At 46.2% G+C, this 22,368-nt stretch overlaps 4 protein-coding genes across 4 annotated transcripts; 3 read left to right on the top strand and 1 right to left on the bottom strand.

The window, feature by feature from the left end:
- Window positions 1-3,524: 3,524 nt before the first annotated feature.
- LOC127770673 (uncharacterized) lies at window positions 3,525-8,232 on the top strand. The gene is made up of 2 exons (XM_052296477.1): window positions 3,525-3,708; window positions 5,789-8,232. Exon 2 carries the CDS (start codon window positions 6,105-6,107, stop codon window positions 7,998-8,000), a length of 1,896 nt encoding a protein of 631 aa, XP_052152437.1. The 5' UTR covers window positions 3,525-3,708; window positions 5,789-6,104; the 3' UTR covers window positions 8,001-8,232.
- Window positions 8,233-9,166: 934 nt separating this feature from the next.
- LOC127771468 (uncharacterized) lies at window positions 9,167-14,826 on the top strand. The gene is made up of 5 exons (XM_052297383.1): window positions 9,167-9,575; window positions 9,689-9,738; window positions 10,828-10,951; window positions 11,045-11,152; window positions 13,283-14,826. The coding sequence occupies exons 1-5, from the start codon at window positions 9,380-9,382 to the stop codon at window positions 13,945-13,947; spliced, it is 1,143 nt and encodes a 380-aa protein (XP_052153343.1). The 5' UTR covers window positions 9,167-9,379; the 3' UTR covers window positions 13,948-14,826.
- On the bottom strand, window positions 11,922-13,066 carry LOC127771470 (uncharacterized). Its single transcript, XM_052297384.1, has 2 exons — window positions 12,666-13,066; window positions 11,922-12,248 (listed from the first exon to the last, which is right to left on the bottom strand). Exons 1-2 carry the CDS (start codon window positions 13,029-13,031, stop codon window positions 12,072-12,074), a joined length of 543 nt encoding a protein of 180 aa, XP_052153344.1. The 5' UTR covers window positions 13,032-13,066; the 3' UTR covers window positions 11,922-12,071.
- Window positions 14,827-17,687: 2,861 nt separating the features above from the next.
- Window positions 17,688-20,965, top strand: LOC127769808 (uncharacterized). The gene is made up of 5 exons (XM_052295463.1): window positions 17,688-18,263; window positions 18,360-18,409; window positions 19,847-19,970; window positions 20,056-20,163; window positions 20,252-20,965. Exons 1-5 carry the CDS (start codon window positions 17,852-17,854, stop codon window positions 20,872-20,874), a joined length of 1,317 nt encoding a protein of 438 aa, XP_052151423.1. The 5' UTR covers window positions 17,688-17,851; the 3' UTR covers window positions 20,875-20,965.
- The last annotated feature ends 1,403 nt before the right edge of the window (window positions 20,966-22,368 follow it).

The following is a 22,368-nucleotide window of genomic DNA, read 5'->3' on the forward strand; positions in this document are numbered from 1 at the left end:
AAATAGATTAATATGATATTTTAGAGCAACTTTCATATAGAAAGTTTTCGCACGAAACACACTGTTTAGCGGCTTAAACAACGTGACACAAAAATTTTTATCTTCATCCAACTCTTATTGGAGAAATGAACGGGACCTTAGGTTAGATTAATCAGGAGAGTTTCGGATGAAAAAATTTATAGGGTGCAAGAGGACAAGGGGTATGAAAGAAGTAAACTTTTTTTTTTTTTTGCAAAGTTATAGCGGCCACGTCATAAAAAAATATGATCAGTTCGATTTTGGTTTTGGATGTTGCATGCCATTGGATCCATTTGTGAACGAAATCAATGTAAAACACTTCCTTACTCTGTTCTGTTCTATTCCTTTTACTACCATTGAACACACACAGTTTTCGATTAGGCCAAGCTATAATGTTTTAGATCGTGCATGACAACCAACGATCCATAATTGGGTTTCCTTTATAATGTCTTTGCTACAATCAAGACTCAAATTAAACTTTTGTCCGAGGCTTCCCACTTGAACCATGTTCATCGTTGCCAAATCTAGCGCCCCCCCTCCCCCCCGCGGGCTGCACGGCACACCATGTTTGGATGGCACCAATGAGCTAAACTGAGGTCGAAGATAAGGAAACGATCGATATTTTGAAAAACAAAACCGACTATGCTGGGATAATTAACAAATTAAGTATTTTATAATATCTTCTATCTTTTGTTATAGCAAATCAAAGTGTAAGTAGATCCAAAGAGAAAATTCCTTATGTGCCCTGAAGAGTTACTCGATCTTCCGTATGCCTCTGGAATTTAGATTTAATCCCTTACCATTAGATTTCCGTCGGATATACAAGTGCAGGCGTGTGTTAGCTTATCATTTTTTTTCAAGAAAGACAAAAATGCCCATGGCAACCCTAGGTTACACGGGTTATCACCTCCAATCTCCAAATCGTCATCGCTCCACATCCCGTCATGCAACGGCTCCTGCATCCAGTCGGCGATGGTGGCTCAATATCGGCTCTGCATCCCGCGTGCGGCAGTGGCTTCACATCCCGTCGTAGCGGCGGTTCGGGCATCCCGTCAGTGCTCGAATTCCGTCCTCGGCACCTGGACACACGAGCTCTCAATGTCCCACCACCCTCTCGCGTCGTCATGCTCATGATGTATAAAGCAATGGATCTGTGGTTGCTTAATGCTGATGGTGTATGGATGCACCATAATTAATCAAATTGTTAATTGTGTATCCCTGATGCTCCTGATAATTTTGTATGCTCCTTATGGTATTTCTCGTATCACCAAAAAGATCTATTAAATTTCTTCTTCCAAAATTATGTTAAATTTCTGTTGAGTGCTATAACAAAAGATAAACACATTAAATTTCTTCTTCCAAATTCATGTTAAAAATTGTATGTCACAATTATTTAGTCTCATAAAACACTATTAAATTTCTTCCACCAATTTTATGTTTAATTTCTGTTGAATGATATAAGGTAAACACATTAAATTTCTTCTTCCAAATTTATATTAAAAATTGTATGTACTAATTATTTTGTCTCTAAAACACACAGTGTGCACTCATGAATATTACTGTCTTTTATCAAGCTAACAGACAAACATGCGCTCAATTTCCAGCTCCTACATCTTGAAGGGTATTATGGACATTTTCAACCAAATTAACGAGTGGACTGAAGTAAACTTAACGGTAGGGACGTGTAAGGAATCAAATCAAAATTTCAAAGGTATGAAAGGGATCAAGTAAGTTTCAGAGGCATATAAGGAATTAGGTAACTTTCTAGGGGCATACAAGGAATTTTCTCAAATCCAAATCACAAGCAAGTTCTCCCTTCACTTTAGATAATCTATAGAATGACGTTCCGTCCGGGTGCGGATACTTAACACCCACCACCACGGTGCATTGCCCTCTCATCTTCCTTGGCCTCTTTTTTCTCCTCCACTCTCTTCCTATCGTTCCCCTCCCGTGCTCCCCCTCTTCTCCTTCCTCCACCAATCTATGGTTAGGCATGGATGCATTGTGGGCCATCGACAAACACCGGATCTGGAGGCCTAGGCCTCCCTGATGCCGGATCTGATCCAAGTACACGTCGGTGATGAGGGCGGTGGACTATGCCAGTCCATGGCCTTCTCCTTTGTCTCATGCTTGAGGCATGGCGACATCCACCAGATCTGACTCCCATGGCGGAAGGGGGACAACCAGGGGGGAAGGGAGGTTGTCAAGAAGGCCAGCACAAGCACCTCCTCCCAAGCTTTGTCGATGGTGATGGAGGGGGAGGGCAACGAAGCGGCTGGTTCTGGAGCTTTGATTAGCGGGCTACGTGGCAGTGAAGTCGTCATGCTCATCGTCGGTGTTGTGGTAAGTACATCGTGCGACACATCATCCTCGAGTAGTACTTGTGGTATCATAGCTAATACCTACGGTTATCGGACATAGTACCATCCTAGGTATCAACGAGTATCAGATCTGGTACCTCTGAGGTACCAGCTGGTACCCACGGTACCCATGGAGTTAACAAATTCGTTATATTATCTAGTATTAAGGTGCGAGAGGGGACACGTGATGCCTCAACTTGGTGGACCAACGAGCCACATGCTGCTAGCACCTCCTTTCGTCTTCTCCCTTTCTCCTCGGCTTCCTGTTGCTACTACTGTGGCCAACTTCATTGCCTATGTCGTTGCCTTCTAGTGTCACATTCGCTAATACCGATGTTGATGCCACTACCTCCTACTAGCATTGTTGCCATTCTTCCCCCCCCCCCCCCCACTGATGCCCGCGCCTCTGCTCAAGGCACGGGACGTGAGCACATGGCATAAGGATAGGACAGTGACGGACTCACGAGGAGGAGGCGAAGATGTGGGATGATTTCAACCTCCGTAAAAGGTAGTCCATGATGAGATCCCATGTAATCATTCCTGTTTAAGAAGAGAGAAATAAAAAAGATTAAGAAGATGCACAAAAAAGAGGTAAACTATTATTATGTATTTAATTAAGTATTAATTATTTTAAACTTGAAAATAGATTAATGTGATTTTTAAAGTAATTTTTCTATTAAATTTTTTTAAACACCGTTTAACAGTTTGAAAGCGTGTACGCGAAAAACAACTCTCAAACGCATCCTAATTCATATGCAAATGATGAGTGATGACGCACCTTATCATGGCGAGTGGATGAATCCAACCCACAGGCTAAAGCCTATCGTCAGTTCGTCACCACATGATATCCGGCCAGATACAAAACAAACCAAAACCAAAAAGGAAAAAAGAGAACGCAAGGCAACACATAAAAACATTAAGAAAAAGAAGGGCAAAGAAACAGCTGGCTCGCTGCCGGTCGGTCGCGTGGCTGGCTCGCGCAGCCGCCGAGCGGAGCCTGCCAGCCAGCCAGGCTCGCCAGGTAATCCCGCCGTCATCCATCCACCCCACCCCGCCGTCCCGTCCCGTCCCGCCCCACCTGCACACGCGACGAGCCCTCCTACCGATTTTTCCCCCTCGCCCCGCACACCCGCATTCCATACATACTCCACACGGAGGCCAGTACTTCTCCCCTTCTCGCGCACTAGGGAAGCCACCAGAAAGGCAGCAAAACACACCGCCTCCTCCGCCCCCGCCTCCGCCTCCGCCCGCAGCGATCGACTCCCCGCCCTCCTCGCCCCGCTCCGCAGCGAGACCCCTCTTCCCTCTCCTCTGCTCTCAGCGCGCTAAGGTGACTGACGCCTGCTCCCTCTCACCACCGCGATTATGTGTTTACGTTCTTGCCTTCCCTTTCTCTTCGCATGTCATGGCTGCAGGGGTTTTGCGGGGATGGGTTTGTTGGTCCCAGTCCCCCTTTTAGGTCGCCCCTCGTGGTGTCCCGATTGGGGAATTTCATGTGTGCCATGTTCGGTTTGGTGGGAGTTTTTTTTTTTTTTCAGGAAACAATCAGATCTGTTCTGTGCCATGGTATTCTAGTTTGTTGTCGTAGGAGAATTGCAGGATTTTGTGGGGTTCTGTGAAGGTTCAGGATGGAGTAGAAGGTTCCTGATTTTGGGATACTTAGTTCTTGTTGTTTTGGGATGTTCTGCAATTGTGATGGTCTGAGGCTCTGAGTCTCTTAAGTCTTAACCCTGTATTCTTAGATAATTAGCGCTATAATCCTGTCCTCTTCCATTTCTTCCTGTTTTCTCTTCCCTATCTTCTTTTCTTTTACTATTTACTCTCAATCTAACTAGTTAAGTACATAGATAGATTGTTGCAGTATATGGACTTATCTTCCTGGTTAGCTAGTACACGAGACCCTAAATAATAGTACTCCGTACCTAGGACTAGGAGAGAATCAGGCGAAGTTCAGAAAAAAAAATATTAGGACAAGAATGAACTAACTGTTCTGGACTGGAATTCTTGGATATTAGAAATTTTGCGTGTAATGATCTTGTGCACTTCTCAGCAATCCGTGATACAATATTCCAAAGGGAGATTCGGGATGCTCTTTGTTGAGTAGTACTTGTTAGGCATCTATTTTTAAATTGATACTGCTTAAGTCTGAACCCTTCTAGTCAGTCAGAAATGCACCTGTATTAGGAATGATATGTTCAGTGTAATCCAATATTTTTTACTGTTGGGAATGTTATAGAATGTGTGGATGATTTTAGGAAAGTTGAATTGTTATGGTATTTAGATATGTAATAAGAGGCACAGGTCTTGCAGTCGTATGCAGAAGACCAAAAATGTATGACAGTCGTTTTTGGTTAAGAAAGAAAAAACAGAGACATTTGTTACTTGTTTTCTATCCAATCTTTTGGTTACCTTTTCATGGAGAATAACATGTATTTATGACTGCTGATCTTGGTTATTGTACTCATTAGGTAAACTGATGAGGGTTCATTACTTCATACTATTCCCCTTTGTAGATTGCGCATTGCAATGTGGTTGATTTCCTGGTTTATCGATCACCTCATTTTGAGTTATTGACACTGCTTGGCCTTGGTTAAACCATTTATTTCACTCAAGGCGGCAAAGGTAGCACCTGGTTGGCTGGTATTACAAGTATAATAAAGGGCAGATAGGTTCTGTCAATATTTTGAGATTTCTACTGTGCAAATTCTTGCTACGGGAGTTGCTTGTGCATGCTGTTGCTCAAATTAAATAGACTCCACATTTTTGCCTCCTTTCTGGAGAAAGACTTTTGTCGTGTTAGTTACTCACTTTGACCCTTCAATCTTCTTTACCTAAAGGTATTATTAAATGATTTATGCCCCCAAAAGGATAATCTTAATAACAATTTAACATGTAGCTTTACCAATCAAACATGTTTGGAGTTTGTTTTGCATTGATCTCGGCTACTATTTTTGCTTGCTTGAAACCACTTCATAATTGCAGTTTCCTTGTACTCTCTCAGTTCTAGTATATATGGTGTGTTTTCCTTTTCACTTGTAGACCGAATCCAGCACAAATGACTAAGTTGCCATCAACTACTTGATTAATGAGAGTTGCTTAGGAACCAATGGAGTGTTCAATGCTGTGCTGCTAAAAGGAGTTTGTATGGGCAAATATGTGCAAAATCACTTCGAAAACTGTGTTACCCTATATAGTTGAACATGTGTGTGAATAAAGCACGCCATGTATACTTGAATGGATGGAATAAAATGTATTCACTTCTGATTATTTAATCTTTGCACAACACTAATTGTGGTTTGCTTTACTGGCTTGGTGACCTGTCTATGGTATTATAATAGTTTTAATAAGGTCACGCCAAACATATATTTGACATCTGAATTTTGGTTAATATTTTGTTTTGCTTTTGTCAGTTGAGGACCTCCCAACCAGTAAGCATTTCGAGGCTCCTGCCTATGCTTGATGTCAACTATCAAAGATGTTGTTTAGTGCTGTGGAGGTCAAGTAGCATTGGATCATAAATTCAACCAAAACAAGACAGGCATGGACCGTGCAGACACCTCAGGCTTTGTCAGTGGTGGTTGCTTCAGTACTACACTCCTGCTGATATTCTTCCATTTTGTCTATTCTGTGATCTGTGTTTGAAAGATCATCAGTTCCCTGTTCTTCAGCTATTCAGTGATTCAGTTGTCATTTGCTCTCACCCCGTTGTCATATTGTCAAGCTGTGATGGATAACAGCTTTGTGGATATCCCAAATCAACCTCCAATGAATAACCCGTTTGTGTTAATGGAACCCTCAGCTCAGAGCTACATGGTGAACCTTGGCAAAAGCACACCCCACATGGACTGCCTGGGATCTGCAATGGCTAATTATGGCCATGGTAATCAAAATATACAGTGCATTGATAGCATCACAACTAGAGATGATGGTTGCAGGTTAGTCCTTGGGTTGGGTCCAACGCCGAATTTTTACTCTGCAGAGTGTCAGCCCACTGGAGTAGACAAGCTTAAAGAAGCTCCTTCGTTATCTGGACAGGGTTTGACTATCACCGATCCTGGGACATTGAGGCTTGGCCTTCAAATGGATGTTTCTCAAACAATTCAACCTTTGCAAGCACCAGATGGAACAGTTCATTCTTTTACTGTTGTTGATGAAGCCTCAGCATCTCCTTCTGTAAGGAGCATCGGTGGCTACATGCCATCCCTACTCTTTGCTCCACGCTCCGGTTCTTCTGCTGTCAATGAGACCCACGAAGCAGAAACCCAGGATTCACTAGACCTGACGCACAGCGACAATGATAACACTCAGCACGTTCAACATCACCTTCAGCTGAGCCCTGAGCCTTCTGCCATGACAGATACTTCATTTGGTGTGAGCTCCGACGTTGTCACGGCAACAACCACATCAGAACAAAGGAATCATCCCCGGCATCCCAAGAAGTGCAGGTTCAAGGGATGCTCGAAAGGTGCGAGAGGCGCATCAGGGCTGTGTATTGCCCATGGAGGTGGGCAGAGATGCCATAAGCCTGGGTGCCATAAAGGTGCAGAGAGCAGCACTGCCTATTGCAAGGCCCATGGCGGTGGTCGGCGGTGCGAGGAGCTTGGTTGCACCAAGAGTGCTGAAGGGAAGACAGATTATTGTATCGCTCACGGTGGAGGTCGTCGTTGTGAACATGATGGCTGTCCTAAAGCTGCACGGGGTAAGTCTGGGCGGTGCATCAAGCACGGTGGTGGTAAGAGATGCACGGTGCAAGGTTGCATCCGGAGTGCTGAGGGTAAGGCCGGGCTCTGCATTTCTCATGGTGGTGGCCGCCGGTGCCAGTTCCCGGACTGCAGTAAGGGGGCTCAAGGCAGCACATTGTACTGCAAAGGGCATGGCGGTGGCAAGCGGTGTATCTTTGACGGCTGCAGCAAAGGTGCTGAGGGGAGCACGCCTCTGTGCAAAGCACACGGTGGCGGGAAGCGATGCATGTTCGAAGGTGGCGGCGTCTGCCCAAAGAGCGTCCATGGTGGCACTGAGTACTGCGTGGCGCACGGAGGAGGGAAGCGCTGTTCGGTGGCTGGCTGCACCAAGAGTGCCCGTGGCCGCACGGACTGTTGCGTGAAGCACGGTGGTGGCAAGAGGTGCAAGGTCGACAACTGCAGCAAGAGCGCCCAGGGGAGCACGGACTTCTGCAAAGCCCACGGCGGCGGCAAGCGGTGCACTTGGGGAACGGGCTGCGAGAAGTTCGCCCGCGGCAGGAGCGGCCTGTGCGCCGCGCATGGGACCTTGGCGGCCAAGCAGCAAGAGCGCAACGCGGCGAACAACGGCGCGGGCATGATCCCGCCAGGCCTTTTCAGCGGCATAGTGACCCTCGCTGCCACGAGCAGCATGACGAACGAGTACTCGTCGTCGGGCATCAGCACCGCGTCGGACTGCGACGGCACGGTGAGGAGCCAGGCGATGATGATACCTCCCCAGGTGCTGGTGCCTCGCTCTATGATGCCCTCATCGTCGTCCGAACCTACCGTGCATGGGGGCAGAGAGGGAGGCTGTGCCGTTCCGGAGGGAAGGGTGCACGGTGGCGGCCTCTTGTCACTCCTCGGTGGCAGCTTCAGGAACGCCGACATGGATAAGCTCTGAATTTGCTTCTCCGGCTGCCGAATTCTGTTAGTTTGGTTGTGTACATAAACAAGGCAATTTATTTTGCCGATTTGAACTTCTTTGGCTTTTTTTCCTTTGTCTAGATAAATGGTCCGTGGTTGCTTTAGTCCAGTCATTTGTACATTCATGTCCGTGGCAATTGTCCTGAACACCTTCTCATGTCAGTTTAGTCAGTCGGAGGAACTGGCAATAAAATTTGTGTATTGGTTTACCTGTTTGTGTTATTACTTGCTTGTGGTTCCTTACTCTTTAAGACCTTTGTTAATCTCAAAAAGAAGAGAAAAGCGGGCATTACATGTAGGGATTTTTACAGACTAATTTGGGTTAGTTTAAGATATTCAAGTTCTCCTACCTTGTCAAGCAGGTCCGGATGATGAACGGCGAGTTAAAAGTCTTGAAGGGTCTGCGTGCCTGCTTGTATTTTTTTGTCTGTCGCATTGTCGATGATGGGCCAGGGCCGCGTGCCATTTGTTTGGGCCTGCCTTTGTGGAGTTGTGGTCCGCACCTTTCTCCTCACTACGATGCTCGGTGCTTCCGCTGCATTTCTCTACACAGCCACGTTGCTCCAACAAAAAGGCCATTGCCCCCATGCCCATTTGGTGGTGCCCAGGCGTTCCCTTTGCAGCTAGGACGATACGGCTACACTTTTTTCTCCCTTCCATTCCATTCCATCAAACGGTGGCAAAGTGTGTACCAGTTGCACGTGCACCATGCCGTGTGGGCAAAAGTCGACACGAGGTCATGATACTACATAGCACATCGACACAAAAGCCATCCAGATGCTGAACCAGCGAGCGAGTCATCAAACTCATCAATCATTCAGCTCATCATCTAAGATCACAGGGCAAGCGAGCGAATATTCGCCGTGCACCACGCCGTCGCCGTCGCCGTCCATGTACCATCGATCGTGCACGATCCATTCGCCGCGGAAGACGCCGGCCGCGTGGGCACGGATCGCATCGCATCGCAGTGAGAGCCAGGACAAAATCGATCGCTGGACCCCGGATCGCTGTGCAAAAACACTAGCGCACGCTGCGCGGGAGTCAAGGACAAATCGCTCGCGCTGGCCCCGCGCGCTCGGCTCGCGCGCGACATTTTCTCGGAGACGCCTTGGGAGCACACACGAACACTTCAACTTTGTCACCATCTTATCGCATCCCCAATTTGCTAGTTGCTACTACTACTACGCTTTTGACTACATTACATATCCGTCCATCCGGCCAAGGCCAGCAACCATCCCGGGCAGAGCTTGTCGCGTCCCTTCTGTCTCCGTCTTCCTCACTCGCAGATAGATAGATAGAGAGAGAGAGAGAGAGAGAGAGAGAGAGAGAGAGAGAGAGAGAGAGCAGTGTTGGGCGATGGCTAGACCAGCTCCGCTGCTGCTTCTTCTCGCGGCGGTGTGCCTAGTGGCCGCCGCCTCCGCCGGCGGTGCCGATGCGGCGGAGAGGAAGGCGACGACGGTCGGCGTCTATGAGCTCAGGAAGGGAGATTTCTCCATCAGGGTCACCAATTGGGGAGCGGTCATCATGTCCGTCGTGCTTCCTGATTCCAGAGGTGAGCCTCTCTCTCTCTCCGTCAAGGACACCAGAGCTTCATTTGCCTCGTGATTTCTCTGCTCGTTTCATGGGGGTTTCGAGCTGAAACTTTGGAGACTTGTTTTCTGCCAGGGAAATTGGACGATGTTGTTCTTGGATATGACACCATTGCTGAATATGTTGTAAGATTTGCTGACCTCATTGTCCCTGTTCTTCTTTTAAGGCAGTGCATATGCTCATATTTTCACTGTTTACTTACCTGTTTCTACACACAACTTGTGAAACCTCATTACATAGCGATAGTTCCCTGTCCTCATTGTCGTTTGATATGGATTGTAGAACAGCATTACATAGCGATAGTTTGTGTGTTTGAGTTTTTTTTTTTTGCACTTCTGTCTGCATCCAGTTTACTCAAATTAGTTTTCTGTTGCTCATCACCCAGTTTCAATTTCACCTAATCACCTGCTACATTTCTGGACCCGAGAAGCAGGGATGATCAACTTAATTGGCCATTGACTATCCCATAAAAATGCTCTCAATTATTTGAACGTTTTAAAAAATTCTCACGAGACCTTTGTTGTCGCCTTCAGTTTGGGGTCAGTTTTCAAACATGGAGGTCCAAGATAGATAAAAAAAAACAATTGACACAAATAGAGATGCTGTTGCCACGTCTAGGAAAATTCAATATTATGGCGTAGTTGCATAAGCATAGAGAAGAGGAAAAGAAATAGAAAGAAACATATGATCGACAAAAGGATTAGATGGATGCAGTTTTCTTTAAGCCAGTGACCATGTTAGTTTGTTACCCAAGAAATAGTATATCAGTCTCACGAAAGAGAGAGACAGCTGACAACCTCACCATGTGATGCCGGTGTGTTGCCTAGTTATTACTTGTCCCGCACCATATAAATACTTTTTTTTTCTTTGTTCTGTTCTTCTTTCTGAACCTTCACTTCTCTCTACATATAATACTATCCCAAATCACAATCCAATCACATGAACAGAGCAGCACAAGCACGAGCAAAATCTTATGCAGATCAATTGAGTTTTTGACAAAGTCTACCTACTTTCAGAAGGGCAAAAAAGTTTCTAACTAATCTTTTTTACATAGTAGTTCATTTGCAAGCTTTCCGTTCAAAAAAAAAAAAAAATTGCAAGCTGGGTAACCCATCAAAGAAAATGACAGCTCTGAGTTCACTGTATTCAAGTACCTTAAAGGGTAAATGCTAAATTACCTCACTTCAGTTTGCCTTCTGAATTCTGCTGTTCAGAATTCTTCTACTTACTTTGGAGCGCTCGTCGGACGGGTAGCCAACAGAATTGCCAAGGCGCGGTTCGTGCTCGATGGAAAAGCTTATCATCTGTATCCAAATGATGGCAAAAACACACTTCACGGTATTCTTGAGAAATTTCCCGAGGTGCAAGAAATCCATGGTGCATGGTTCATCTCTACGAACAGTAAGCTAATTTTATCTCATTTTTCTGAAGGTGGTCACAGGGGTTTCAGCAATGTTACATGGACAGTGAAGGAGCATGTTGGTGGAGGTGACGCACCATACATCACACTGTACTACCATAGCTTTGACGGAGAACAAGGTATGGTCAATGCAAATCAGCAGAAGTATCATCTACTTTCACCTTTCCAAAATACAACAATTTAGTATTGGATTAGACACAATATAATTTTTACAAGCACGAACATATTATCCAAATTCGCAGTATAAGATCGTGTCTTATTTAGATATCGCTATATTTTAAAATAGAGGAACTATCTTTGCACTTTCATGCAATATGCTTTTGACTTTTTTACATGACAATTCAATGAACTTGACCTTGGATTTGGATTGGATCAAACAAGATAACTTCAAAAGACCTGAAATGCAATTTTGTTGAAACCCCTTTAATCCATTTCCGTAGTATTTACTGAGTCAAACTAAGGCCCTATTTGGTAGAGCTCCAGCTCTCAACTTCTAACTCCAAACTCCAACTCCAGTGGGAGCTAGCTCCACTAGGAGCTGTAGGTGGTCTGAAAGTGTTTGGCTAACTTGCTTGCTCAGCTCCAAAAATCCTGAAAGAGAGGATAGAGGGTAGATAGACAATACTACCCTTGTGTTTTTTCACTGCTGACTTAGGATTAATAACAGATACTTTTCCTTAATAATTTCAGCACGGTGAATATTAATTTATTTTTCATTTCCTTAATAAGTTCAGCACGGTGATTATTAATTTCTTTTCCATTTTGTCCATCGATTGATTGGGACTGACTGCCCTGCCCGGCCCTTGTTTGTCTTGGTTGTTTTTAAAAGACAACAAGAAACGAGCTAGCTACCCACTGCCATTCATTGCCAGGGAGGGGGGGAACACATTCAATCAATCATTATATGATTGGTACTCCAAAATAAAGTAAAAATTAAAGTTGTTGCATGACATATATTTAGTAATAATAACTAGTACCATTATCATCGAAAGATAGAGCATAAGACCGCAAAACAACACAAAATACGATATATGTCCATCAACCTGCAATACGACCGGCTAGGTAATCACGAAATACATCCATGGCTGTTGGTATGGTGCCTTGCCCTAAAGACCAATGGTTAGCACCGGTATTGCGGATATCTTCAAACATCTTCTCAAGTAGCTCTTCATTTCGCAAGCCAGTCTTAATAAATTTGGTGCAGCCTGGTATGTCCTGCACAATGTCATTGTAAAATGATTTAGAACAACTATTTTGGCACATTTGTTTTCCAATTTAACACATAACTTTGAAATACTTACTGCCTGGTTTAGAAACCCAAAAAATAAAACTCTCATTCATACACTATATAAATCATACCATTGAATTCTTATACAGTCATTTCCTACCCCCGAAAAAAAATAAATATAGTTGCAATGTTATCTACAAATGACAAACAACTTTAATGCTACCAAATACATATTTTGCCACATACATATAATTTTTTCTGACCAATTCTTTCTAGAAATCTAAGTATAGTGAGAATATGGTTAAAGTATACAAACTAAAATCAAGCAATACACACAGATCGGGAGAAATTTGGGGGAGAGAGAGTCTAGGGTTTGAGGGAGCTAGTCTAGGGTTTAGGGTTACCTTGCTCCTTGCACCAGATCTGCTATGCCACCGGCGTCGCCCAGCTCCTGCCGTGCGCCTCCTCGCTGTGGGGAGCCGCTCCCGCCGCCAAGTGCCGCCGCCATGAGGTCTCAGCGCCAAATCCAACCGCCGTGCGCTGCCCTGACCTCCGCCCAGCGCCGCCCAGACCTCCGCCCGTCGCCCTTGCCGCGCGAGAGGAGGCAGCCGCCACCACCGCCACCATGCGCCGTGTGCCTTCACTGCTACCGCCGCCGCCGCCGCCTCAGTCCTCCCTCCCCCTTCTCTCTTCGCGGCCTCGAGGAGAAACGCGATGTGCGCTAGTCTGGCTCGGTGCGGTGGGGAACGAAGGGGTAGGGGCGGTGGCATTCTGCTTGTAATTTTTGCGAAAAGTAATGGGTAGCGCTGTAATCAGGCTGGGAGTGGAGCTGTGGAGTTGCGTTTTCCCCGCTCCACCACGCTAGTGTAATTTTTTGGAGCGATCTGCACTGCTCCGCTCCTCTTTTGGATGAATCCGAACCGTTTGGCATAGCTCCAGCTTCAGGTAAGGTGGAGTTAGTTAGGAGCTAGAGCTGTGCCAAACGGGGCCTAACTGTCAAAATTATGTCTCTGTCGAACAGGATTCCCAGGCGCCCTGGACGTGTACGTGACGTACCAGCTGTCCGGCCCGTACGTGCTAAGCGTGCACATGAACGCGACGGCGGCGGGCAAGGCGACGCCGGTGAACCTGGCGCAGCACTCGTACTGGAACCTCGGTGGCGCGGGCAGCGGCGACATCTTGGGCAACACGGTGCAGCTGTTCGCGTCGCGGTACACCCCCGTTGACGCCGAGCTCATCCCGACGGGCCAGGTCGCGCCCGTCGCCGGCACGCCCTACGACCTCCGCGCGCCGACGCCCGTGGGCGCGCGCGTCCACCTGGTGATGGGCGGCCTCAGCAAGACGGGCGCCACCATCTACGGCTTCGACACCAACTACGCCGTGGACGGCGGCGACGACGTCGACGCGCACGCGCACGCGCTGCGGCGGGTGGCCGTCGTCCAGGACGGCAAGTCCGGGCGGTCGCTGGAGCTGTGGGCGAACCAGCCCGGGGTGCAGTTCTACACCGGCAACTTCCTCACGGCCGACGTGAAGGGGAAGGGCGGGAAGGCGTACGGGCAGTACGGCGCGCTGTGCCTGGAGACGCAGGGGTTCCCCGACGCCGTGAACCACCCCAACTTCCCGTCGGTAATCGTGAGGCCCGGACAGGTGTACAAGCACGAGATGATGTACAAGTTCTCGTTCTAGTTTAGGTGACTATACATGGATCATATATGGTCATTGGTCGATCGCTTCATCTGCTGTAAGTTGTGACATTGTCGGTGTCGGTCGGTGCAATAATATGATATGCGTTGATTTGCAATAAGACGCATGGGGGAAGAAAAGACGAGAATTTTTCACTAGCCAGTTCAGTCTCATAGAGAAGTTGCGGCAAGAGAAAAGCCCGGGATTCTTCCGGCTTGCACCATAATGTGGTGGGTTAGTTGCGGACTTATAAAAGTTTTTCCATACGAGAGCCACTTCTCTCATACCCAAAGTTTTACGGAAGAGGGCTAGCTACTTACCATTCCAACGTAATAGGTTATGTGTGCTGACTTCAACACAATGTTAGCATGGTATCGTAGATAACAGATATGGTATTATTGGTATCAGATATGAACCGTTATACCAGACACAATACTTATAGGTATCAGACTTTGATACTTACATATCATAATGACATCGATGTTTTAGCATGGTAACGTAGGTACCAGATTTTTTTTGGAAGGGTACAAATCAGGACGCACACAAACACACACCACAACACACGCATACACACGTGTGCGCGTCCCTAACACACACTAGGATTGAGATTGAAGGCACTAGGCCTCAGTGCACGGGAAATGTGCAACCACTGAATGCACACGCGCGTGTGTACCATTATACCTAACCGGGACCAACCAAAGTCAGTCCCGGGAAAAGAGGGGAAAAAACCTGGGTGAGCACGAGCGTCGAACTTGGGGTTCGAACGCTCGTGGGCAATGTGCCCACCGGCGACGCTAACCATCCAAACAAATGCTCGATCTCACGTAGGTACCAGATTTGGAACCGTAGATACCAGTGTTAACAACCAAATTTGGTAACATCTGTGTCAGGAAAGAAGATTGGATCAAAGCAAAGTCAGAGGCGGAGATCGAGTTCGGAAACAGAGCAAGAATCGGCTGGAGTCTGGATCGGCTATGATTAGTATCGGCTGGGTCTGAGTCGGGCTAGGTAAGCCGATACAGCCAATTCCAACAATACGACTTGGTGTACAACATCCGGTTGAGAAGATGTGCTTCAAGATGGTTGCCACGCATGGATAGAGTCCTGAGAAGGCAATTGTATCTATTAATTAGAATGTTTTATGTAATTTCCTTAGAGATATGTTTAGGGTAAAAGTTTGCCGCAAAAACTTATGGTATCTTAGAGTTTGTTAGAGATAACAGTCGTGTCCGGTATGGGCATGTCTTGCAATTCTCGGGTATAAATAGACCCCGAGCCCTATGTAATTTACAACACACACGTTCAATACAATTTTTGGCACATCGCCACCCTTTTGCTTTAGTTTTGTTTCGACGAGTTCTTGCTTTCGGGTTGAGCTGCATCGGTTTCGATCTTCAACAAGAGGTAAAACTTGTTATGACGGATTGTGTTCTTAGGATTAATGCTTCCATCTTTACGATACTCTAATCTTGTTTATGTAATTCGTCGAGTTATCATATATCTTACATAATCTCTAACAATATCACCATCTAACCTATTATCGGCTAATATCTGTTAGCAGAGGGCAACTGATTAGGTTAGATTTTGACGTTGATCTAGATTATATAAGATATCCACCTTTCTATGAAACTTCTAGCGGCTTGATTGTCTAGATGTCGTTCTTCTTTTCATCCTTAATGATGTATCAGTTGAGTTTGATCTATTAAGTCGTGCTTAGAATATCGATCTCTAGCCTGCCTTCTAGTTGCTGATTAGAATAGTATCGGAGTTTCAGCCGATCGTATCTAATTTAACTATATTTGTTCTATATGCTTTATTAATATGTTAAATCTGCCCTTTATATCAAGATATTGCTATATCTAAGCATGTTAGGCCTTTGTTCGATATATTATACCTGCTTTAATATCCTGATATAGGGAAGTATCGGAGTATTAGCCGATACATACTAGATCTATTTGATCGGCTATGCTATAAAGATATATAGTCTTGTTATTGATATATGTTTCAATCTAAGTGATTTATACTGTCTCGGCATGGCGACCGATCTATCCCAATCACTTGATTTAAGTATATATCGATATAAGGAGTATATATCGTTAATATCTACAGTCGATCGAGTAGATTTAGTTCTTTCTTACTTATTCACGACTGCCGATCGATACACAGATGACATCGGCTCAAAGATAAATGATATGTCATCGGCATCTGGCCGATCGGCTATCATTTATAGATTTAACCGCGATTTCTTTGCTTTTATTTCTTGTTGATTACAGGATCAAATCAACTGGCACGCTAACACACCCGAAGGCGAGCTTTGGACCTGCACTGGAGTTAAGCAGATCTCCCAGGCCATATGTTTTCTGTCAACAACCAGGCATGATATTTCATAAGTACTAGAATATGGTATCGAGGTACCATGCTAACATCGTAATAACGTCAGCTATTTTGTTAGAACAATATACCGTTTTGTAGTATTTCTATTTATAGAAGTCGTGGACTTACGTCCTGTGTTCGGATGAATCAATAATGAGGTTGATTATGCACTTATTTTCCTTTCTTTCGACCTTTTGCATGGTTTTATTTTACCATATTGTTTAGAAAAAAAAAACGTTATTGAGCTATAATTTACTAGCATCCTGGAAGGCTTCAATTATTAACTATTCAAACTGCACATTTGCTATTCATCTATGCACTAAAATTTCCCCAAATTTCAGACAATCGTTGAATTTTTGTGGATTAAGATGCAATGGCATGCCTATCGTCTTCCACCTTTTAGACCGGAGGAGGTGGGAGAAGAGGAATGGGAGGTAAAAGATGGATTTACCAGCAACAGTGATGGCGAGCCTCGATGGTGGTGACCTTTGAACTCCAGCAGAGAACCGACGTACTAGGTTTTCAAATTTCGAGGCAATGCGGGGGTGGGGGTGGGGGGGGGGTAAGGGCGGTTTTAGAGGGATGGCCGGGGTGGAGGGGAACCTGGTTGTGGATGGAACACAAAGGCGGGCGACGAGGTGTCACCGAAACTGCATGGACAGTATGTCGGCAGGCGTTAGATCTATTGAGGCGGGCGTTGAAAGCCCATAGATGTCACTTGGCGGGAGTGGTCAAATAGGTGTTTCTTAAAATTCTCCGATCGCAACGGTTAAATTTAATAGGGCGAAACTTCCTAGCAGCTTTCTCAACCAAGCCAAGACAGCCGCCCGGAACTTCCAGGTCGTTGTGAGTCGCTCTCAAAAGCACCTCATAGCAGGAAAAAAATGGAAATAACATGAAGCCTAACACAACGATCAACACAACATGTGTACAAAGTGGAAACATATCACAAAAACATAAGGTAAATCAATACACATGTGGACATGCCATAGGGAACAAGAGAATGAGAGACAATGAGAAAGGGGAAGAGGAATGTGGTGGCGGCGGCACGAGAAAGAAGAGAGAAAGGTAGATTTGGAGAGATTTGGCACGAATCTTAAAGCCATCCTATCCGTCCAAAAATCAATTGACATTTTCCAAAATTTCAGCTGCTTGTAGCAAGTCCTTCAAACCGTTTATTAAGAACACGTCCAAAGGATGGTTCTGAGTTCTGACTTGTGGGAGATAGTTTTGCATGATGCGGCGGCGGCAGGCATCCTACGGCGCACGTGGGTGACAACTGACAAGTTCAAAATCTTATCATTGGCCCGTTTCAGTTTCTTTTTTTCCTTTCTTTTTGAAGAGCTGTGCACAGTTTCAAGAGTGGCCACGCACGTACTAGCACACTTGCCAACTTCCCCAATGTCAAATTGTCATCCCACTCGCTCGCGGGCGGACCACCGGATTCCGGCCGATCGAGCATGCACAACCTGCGACCAATGCAAGCGGACCGTGTACCTGGCTCCGTTTCGCTGCGACTTGAGGACACAAACGGATGAAAGGATCAGATCGATCAAAAAGATCACACGCTAGCACGCGCGCAGCGCAGGTGTCTGTCCGTAACCAGGCTGGTCCGGTCCCGCCTCGAACAAACTCGTCCGAGATCGCGGCCGGTATCCGCCTATATCTACATCTATATCAGGAGACCATCGAGAATGAGTTGCATGCATCCCTCTCCTCTCGTCCTGTGAGTTGCCCAAGACGAATCGCTTTGCTCACAATGGCTGGAGCTCGGTTGTCTCTCGCGTTCCTGTGCCTTGTGGTGGTGGTGGTGGCCTCCGCGCTCGCCGGCGGCGCCGGTGCGAGGAAGACGGTCGGCGAGTACGTGCTCAGGAAGGGGGACTTCTCCGTGAAGATCACCAACTGGGGAGCAACCATGATGTCGGTCGTCCTCCCTGATTCCAAAGGTACCGTCATGTCCCCTCTGTTGAGCTTTTTTTTTTTTATGGCGTTTGTGTACTTGCGTGTGTTGGTCTGAATTTGCAGTGCTTGTGTTTCTGCAGGGAATTTGGCTGATGTTGTGCTTGGCCTAGACACCATTGCTGAGTACGTGGTAAGAACACCAAACCCCTTCCAAAATTTAATGTTTTAGGGCAGGAAATGGCAATATCATTCAGCTTCTTCTTTTGCCTTCTTCTCATAGTCCATTGAAACCCAAACTTGTTCTCGACAGTTAAGGCCTCAGCTATTAATGAATGGATGAATGAATCTTATATTCTTTAAATTTCCTTTTTTTTTCCCCCTGTACACTATACACAAGATAAAAATACTTGTCTGATCAAGAAATTGCTTGCCCTGCACTCATTTGGAACTTATTCCAGATACAGTGATGAGAAAGGTGTAAAAAGGATGTATAACTGACAAAAAGATGGTGGAATTTTGAAAAGAGTAATTTTCACAAAACTACAAATTTTTTGATTAAACTATCGTAAAACTACAGATTTAAGGCGTTATACCACAAAACTACAGATTTAGCACCATATTTATCACAAAACTATAGATTTAAGGTTAAGTATCACAAAACTACATATTTAATATTGAAGTTGTCACGAAACTACAGCTTTTAGAGTTTAAATCCCTAGCACCATTATTATGCTGGAGCTATAAATATTATTGTTCTGTGACTAAATTAGTTCTAAAACTGTAGTTTTATAATAATTTAGTTACTTAACATGTAGTTTTATAATAGTTCATTTTAAATATGTTGTTTTGTGATAAATTTGGTGTTGAATGTGTAGTTTTGTGATACACCGAGTTAAATATATAGTTTTGTGATAGTTTGATCATAGTATATATAGTTTTGTGAAATTTACTCTTTAGAAAATTTTAAATCACAAATGAAATACGATTGGAACAAACCCTGACAAACATACTCCGTATCAAACAGTTTAGCCAGATGCAATAAATTATGATTCTTTGTCTGCAAGTGACCAAGTTACTACTAGAAGATAAACAATGCTCATCAGCACAGGCAAAACAACAAATACCATATGACGTAATTTCCTCTGAAAACAATCGTTTGACCGGGGGGATCGCCTTGGCAGTACTCTTCCCTTGTCATCTGTCAACATGCAAAGCTGATGTAAATCCCTTTTATTATTGTCATTTTCCATATGTTTCACACTGTCACTTAGTCCAACTATGACGTGGTCAGAGTATCATCCCTTCAATAGAATCGAGTCTAAGCAAAAAATAAATAGCTAATCTTCAGAGGTTCAGCCAGCCAGCAAAAATTTCAGAATGCTTATCTAAAAACCTTGAGCTTGCCAGAAAACGATGGTCCGCATCTCCACATCACTGTTCCGTTCTACCCTTATCCATTTTCTTATCATCTGGAATATCATTCAAACACACAAGCAGCTTTTGTTTACCATACCGAAGAACGGTCTGAATCAATAGACAATAACATTTGCGTTATCACTGTCGAAAATATGCCAAAATAATTCAAGTTGTTTTTATCTGTAATGATCTTCTTGCTCATGCCAACCAGAACGACACTAATTACTTCGGGCCGGTTACCGGACGGGTCGGGCAGAGGATAGCCAGGGGCCGGTTCGTTCTCGACGGGAAGGTGTATCACACGTACATCAACGACGGCAGGAACGCGATTCACGGTATGCATTGGTGCATGGACGCATGCCTTCAGACCTCAGATCAGCCTGGCCAACAGATTATTAAATTCACTGAACTTACATTCAGGTGGACACAGAGGGTTCAGCAAAGTCATATGGACGGTGAAGGAGTACGTCGGCGGCGGCGACTCGCCGTACATCACCTTGTACTACCGCAGCTTCGACGGAGAGCAAGGTGTGCAACGAAATTCCAGATGAAAGATCGAGTTTCTCTTTTATGAAATTTGGAGTCGTAAATTAATTTGTGAATGGCTATCGATCAGGTTTCCCCGGGGACCTGGACGCGTACGTGACGTACCAGCTGTCGAGCCCGTACGTGCTGGCGCTGCGCATGAACGCGACGGCGCTGAACAAGGCGACGCCGGTGAACTTCCTGCAGCACACGTACTGGAACCTCGGCGGGCAGGGCCGCGGCGACGTGCTGGGGCACACGCTGCAGCTGTCGGCGTCGCGGTACACCCCGCTGGACGAGGAGCTCCTCCCGTCGTCGGGCGTCGTCGCGCCCGTCGCCGGCACGCCCTACGACTTCCGGCACCCCACCCCGATCGGCGCGCGCATCCGGCAGGTGATGGGCGGGCGCATCGCCGGGTACGACATCAACTACGTGATCGACGGCGAGGGCATGCGGAAGGTGGCCGCGGCGCGGGACGGCGCGTCGGGCCGCGCGCTGGAGCTGTGGGCGAACCAGCCGGCCATGCAGCTGTACACCGGCAACTGGCTGAACAACACCAAGGGCAAGGGCGGTAAGGTGTACCAGCAGTACGGCGGGTTCTGCCTGGAGACGCAGGGGTACGTGGACGCCGTGAACCACCCGGAGTTCCCCTCCATGACGGTCAGGCCCGGCCAGGTGTACAAGCACGACATGGCCTTCAAGTTCTCCTTCTAGCTCTCTAGCTGATCAGTCAGGATGATCGTGTGGTTGTAGTATACCATTTTTCAAGATTGTGCGAATAATTATTGGCGTGTTGTTGAAATAATTGAAGAATGGGGTCGTTCTCAAGCATGCGCTCCATGAACAATTATGTTTGCGGCAAGCTATCATGTTCATGAGCAGATATGTACACGTCACATTATCAGAAATCCATTCGTGGTATTCGTAGAGAGTGAATGAATTACGTGCATAATTTTTAGGATTAATTGGATCCATGCCATTGCAAATGTGACAAATCAGAAAAATGAAACTACTATTCGCGTTATCAGCTGGGTGTCAATGAAAACTTTTAAAATTAGAACCATGCCACTTCCATCACTATTTTCGTCCTCCTCTCTCATGTTGGCACGGGGAGAAGGCGGGGCGGCGCCGACGAGCGCGAGGAGACGAGAGGACGGGGAGAGGGCGAGCGGCGAGGACGAGGAGGCGTTGGCGAGCGGCGAGAGGACGAGGCGGCTGTCGGCGAGGATGGTCGCAGGGAGGTTGTGGAGGGGCACGGGGAGCAGGCGTGGCCGTCGCCGGCGAGCATGGTCGTGGAGGGGCGCAGATCTGGTGGAAGAGCTCATCGACGATGGGGGAAGAAGATGCCATGGCCGCCTCACCTTCTCCCCATCCTTTCACCGCTCGCCGGCGCCGCCTCGCCTTCTCCCTGTCCTCTCGTCGCTCGCCGCCGGTTTGTCCGTTGAGACGAAGACGACAAGAAGACCCCCGCACCGACGAGCGGTGGAATGCGCGTCTCGCTCTCCGCCATCCTCGCCGAGGAGCTCTCCTCCTGTCCTGCCCCGCCCCTTCCCCATCCGCCGCCGTGCCCTCCTCCTCCGGCGCTGGTTTGTCTGTCCCTCCTCCTCCGGCGCTGGTTTGTCTGTCGAGACGAAGACGACAAGAAGATAAAGATGGAGACGACGAAAAATGTGACAGAGAGGACGGAAATCGTGAAGTTGTGGCATGGTTGTAATTTTAAAAAATTACAATGGCATCTACCTGATTTCATGAAAGGTAGTGATATTTTTCTGATTTACCACATTTGTAATGGTATGGATCCAATTAACCTAAATTTTAGGCCTGGTATATGTGAAAAATAAAAACGAGAAATCTTTTGCGAACAAAAGCCTCAGCACATCAACGGCATTACCGTTTCAGGGTGTGCTGCAGTATCCCACATCGGGAAACTATTCTAAGCACTACGAAAAAAAATTATGATAGAAATCATGATGAAAATGTAACTTTTTTTTTGGAACAAAAAAACACAAGTTATAACTTTTTGTTAGTACGATGGCTAGATCGAACACGCAGTCCGTTTGTCTGTGTAATCGCACAGTCGACTCGACTCTGCTTGTACATTGTGTCCGTGTAGAGACAGAGGACAACGCGGCAACCAATACCTCACATCAGAAAGTTTGGCTGCGCGCGGTGGTGGCACCGGCAAACGGCCAAGCAAGGACGATGGAG

The sequence above is a fragment of the Oryza glaberrima genome, chromosome 4 (genome assembly GCF_000147395.1).
Source record: "Oryza glaberrima chromosome 4, OglaRS2, whole genome shotgun sequence".
Lineage (NCBI taxonomy): Eukaryota > Viridiplantae > Streptophyta > Magnoliopsida > Poales > Poaceae > Oryza > Oryza glaberrima.

Excerpts from the sequence above, each read along its gene's own strand:
- LOC127770673 (XM_052296477.1), top strand. The coding sequence starts at position 6,105 with ATGGATAACAGCTTTGTGGATATCCCAAATCAACCTCCAATGAATAAC.
- LOC127771468 (XM_052297383.1), top strand. The coding sequence starts at position 9,380 with ATGGCTAGACCAGCTCCGCTGCTGCTTCTTCTCGCGGCGGTGTGCCTA. Across the intron at positions 9,576-9,688 it reads CGTGCTTCCTGATTCCAGAG|GGAAATTGGACGATGTTGTT; the intron begins GTGAGCCTCTCT and ends GTTTTCTGCCAG. Across the intron at positions 9,739-10,827 it reads ACACCATTGCTGAATATGTT|AATTCTTCTACTTACTTTGG; the intron begins GTAAGATTTGCT and ends TCTGCTGTTCAG.
- LOC127769808 (XM_052295463.1), top strand. The coding sequence starts at position 17,852 with ATGAAAGGATCAGATCGATCAAAAAGATCACACGCTAGCACGCGCGCA. Across the intron at positions 18,264-18,359 it reads CGTCCTCCCTGATTCCAAAG|GGAATTTGGCTGATGTTGTG; the intron begins GTACCGTCATGT and ends GTGTTTCTGCAG. Across the intron at positions 18,410-19,846 it reads ACACCATTGCTGAGTACGTG|AACGACACTAATTACTTCGG; the intron begins GTAAGAACACCA and ends CATGCCAACCAG.
- LOC127771470 (XM_052297384.1), bottom strand. The coding sequence starts at position 13,031 with ATGCCACCGCCCCTACCCCTTCGTTCCCCACCGCACCGAGCCAGACTA. Across the intron at positions 12,249-12,665 it reads GATCTGGTGCAAGGAGCAAG|GACATACCAGGCTGCACCAA; the intron begins GTAACCCTAAAC and ends GACATTGTGCAG.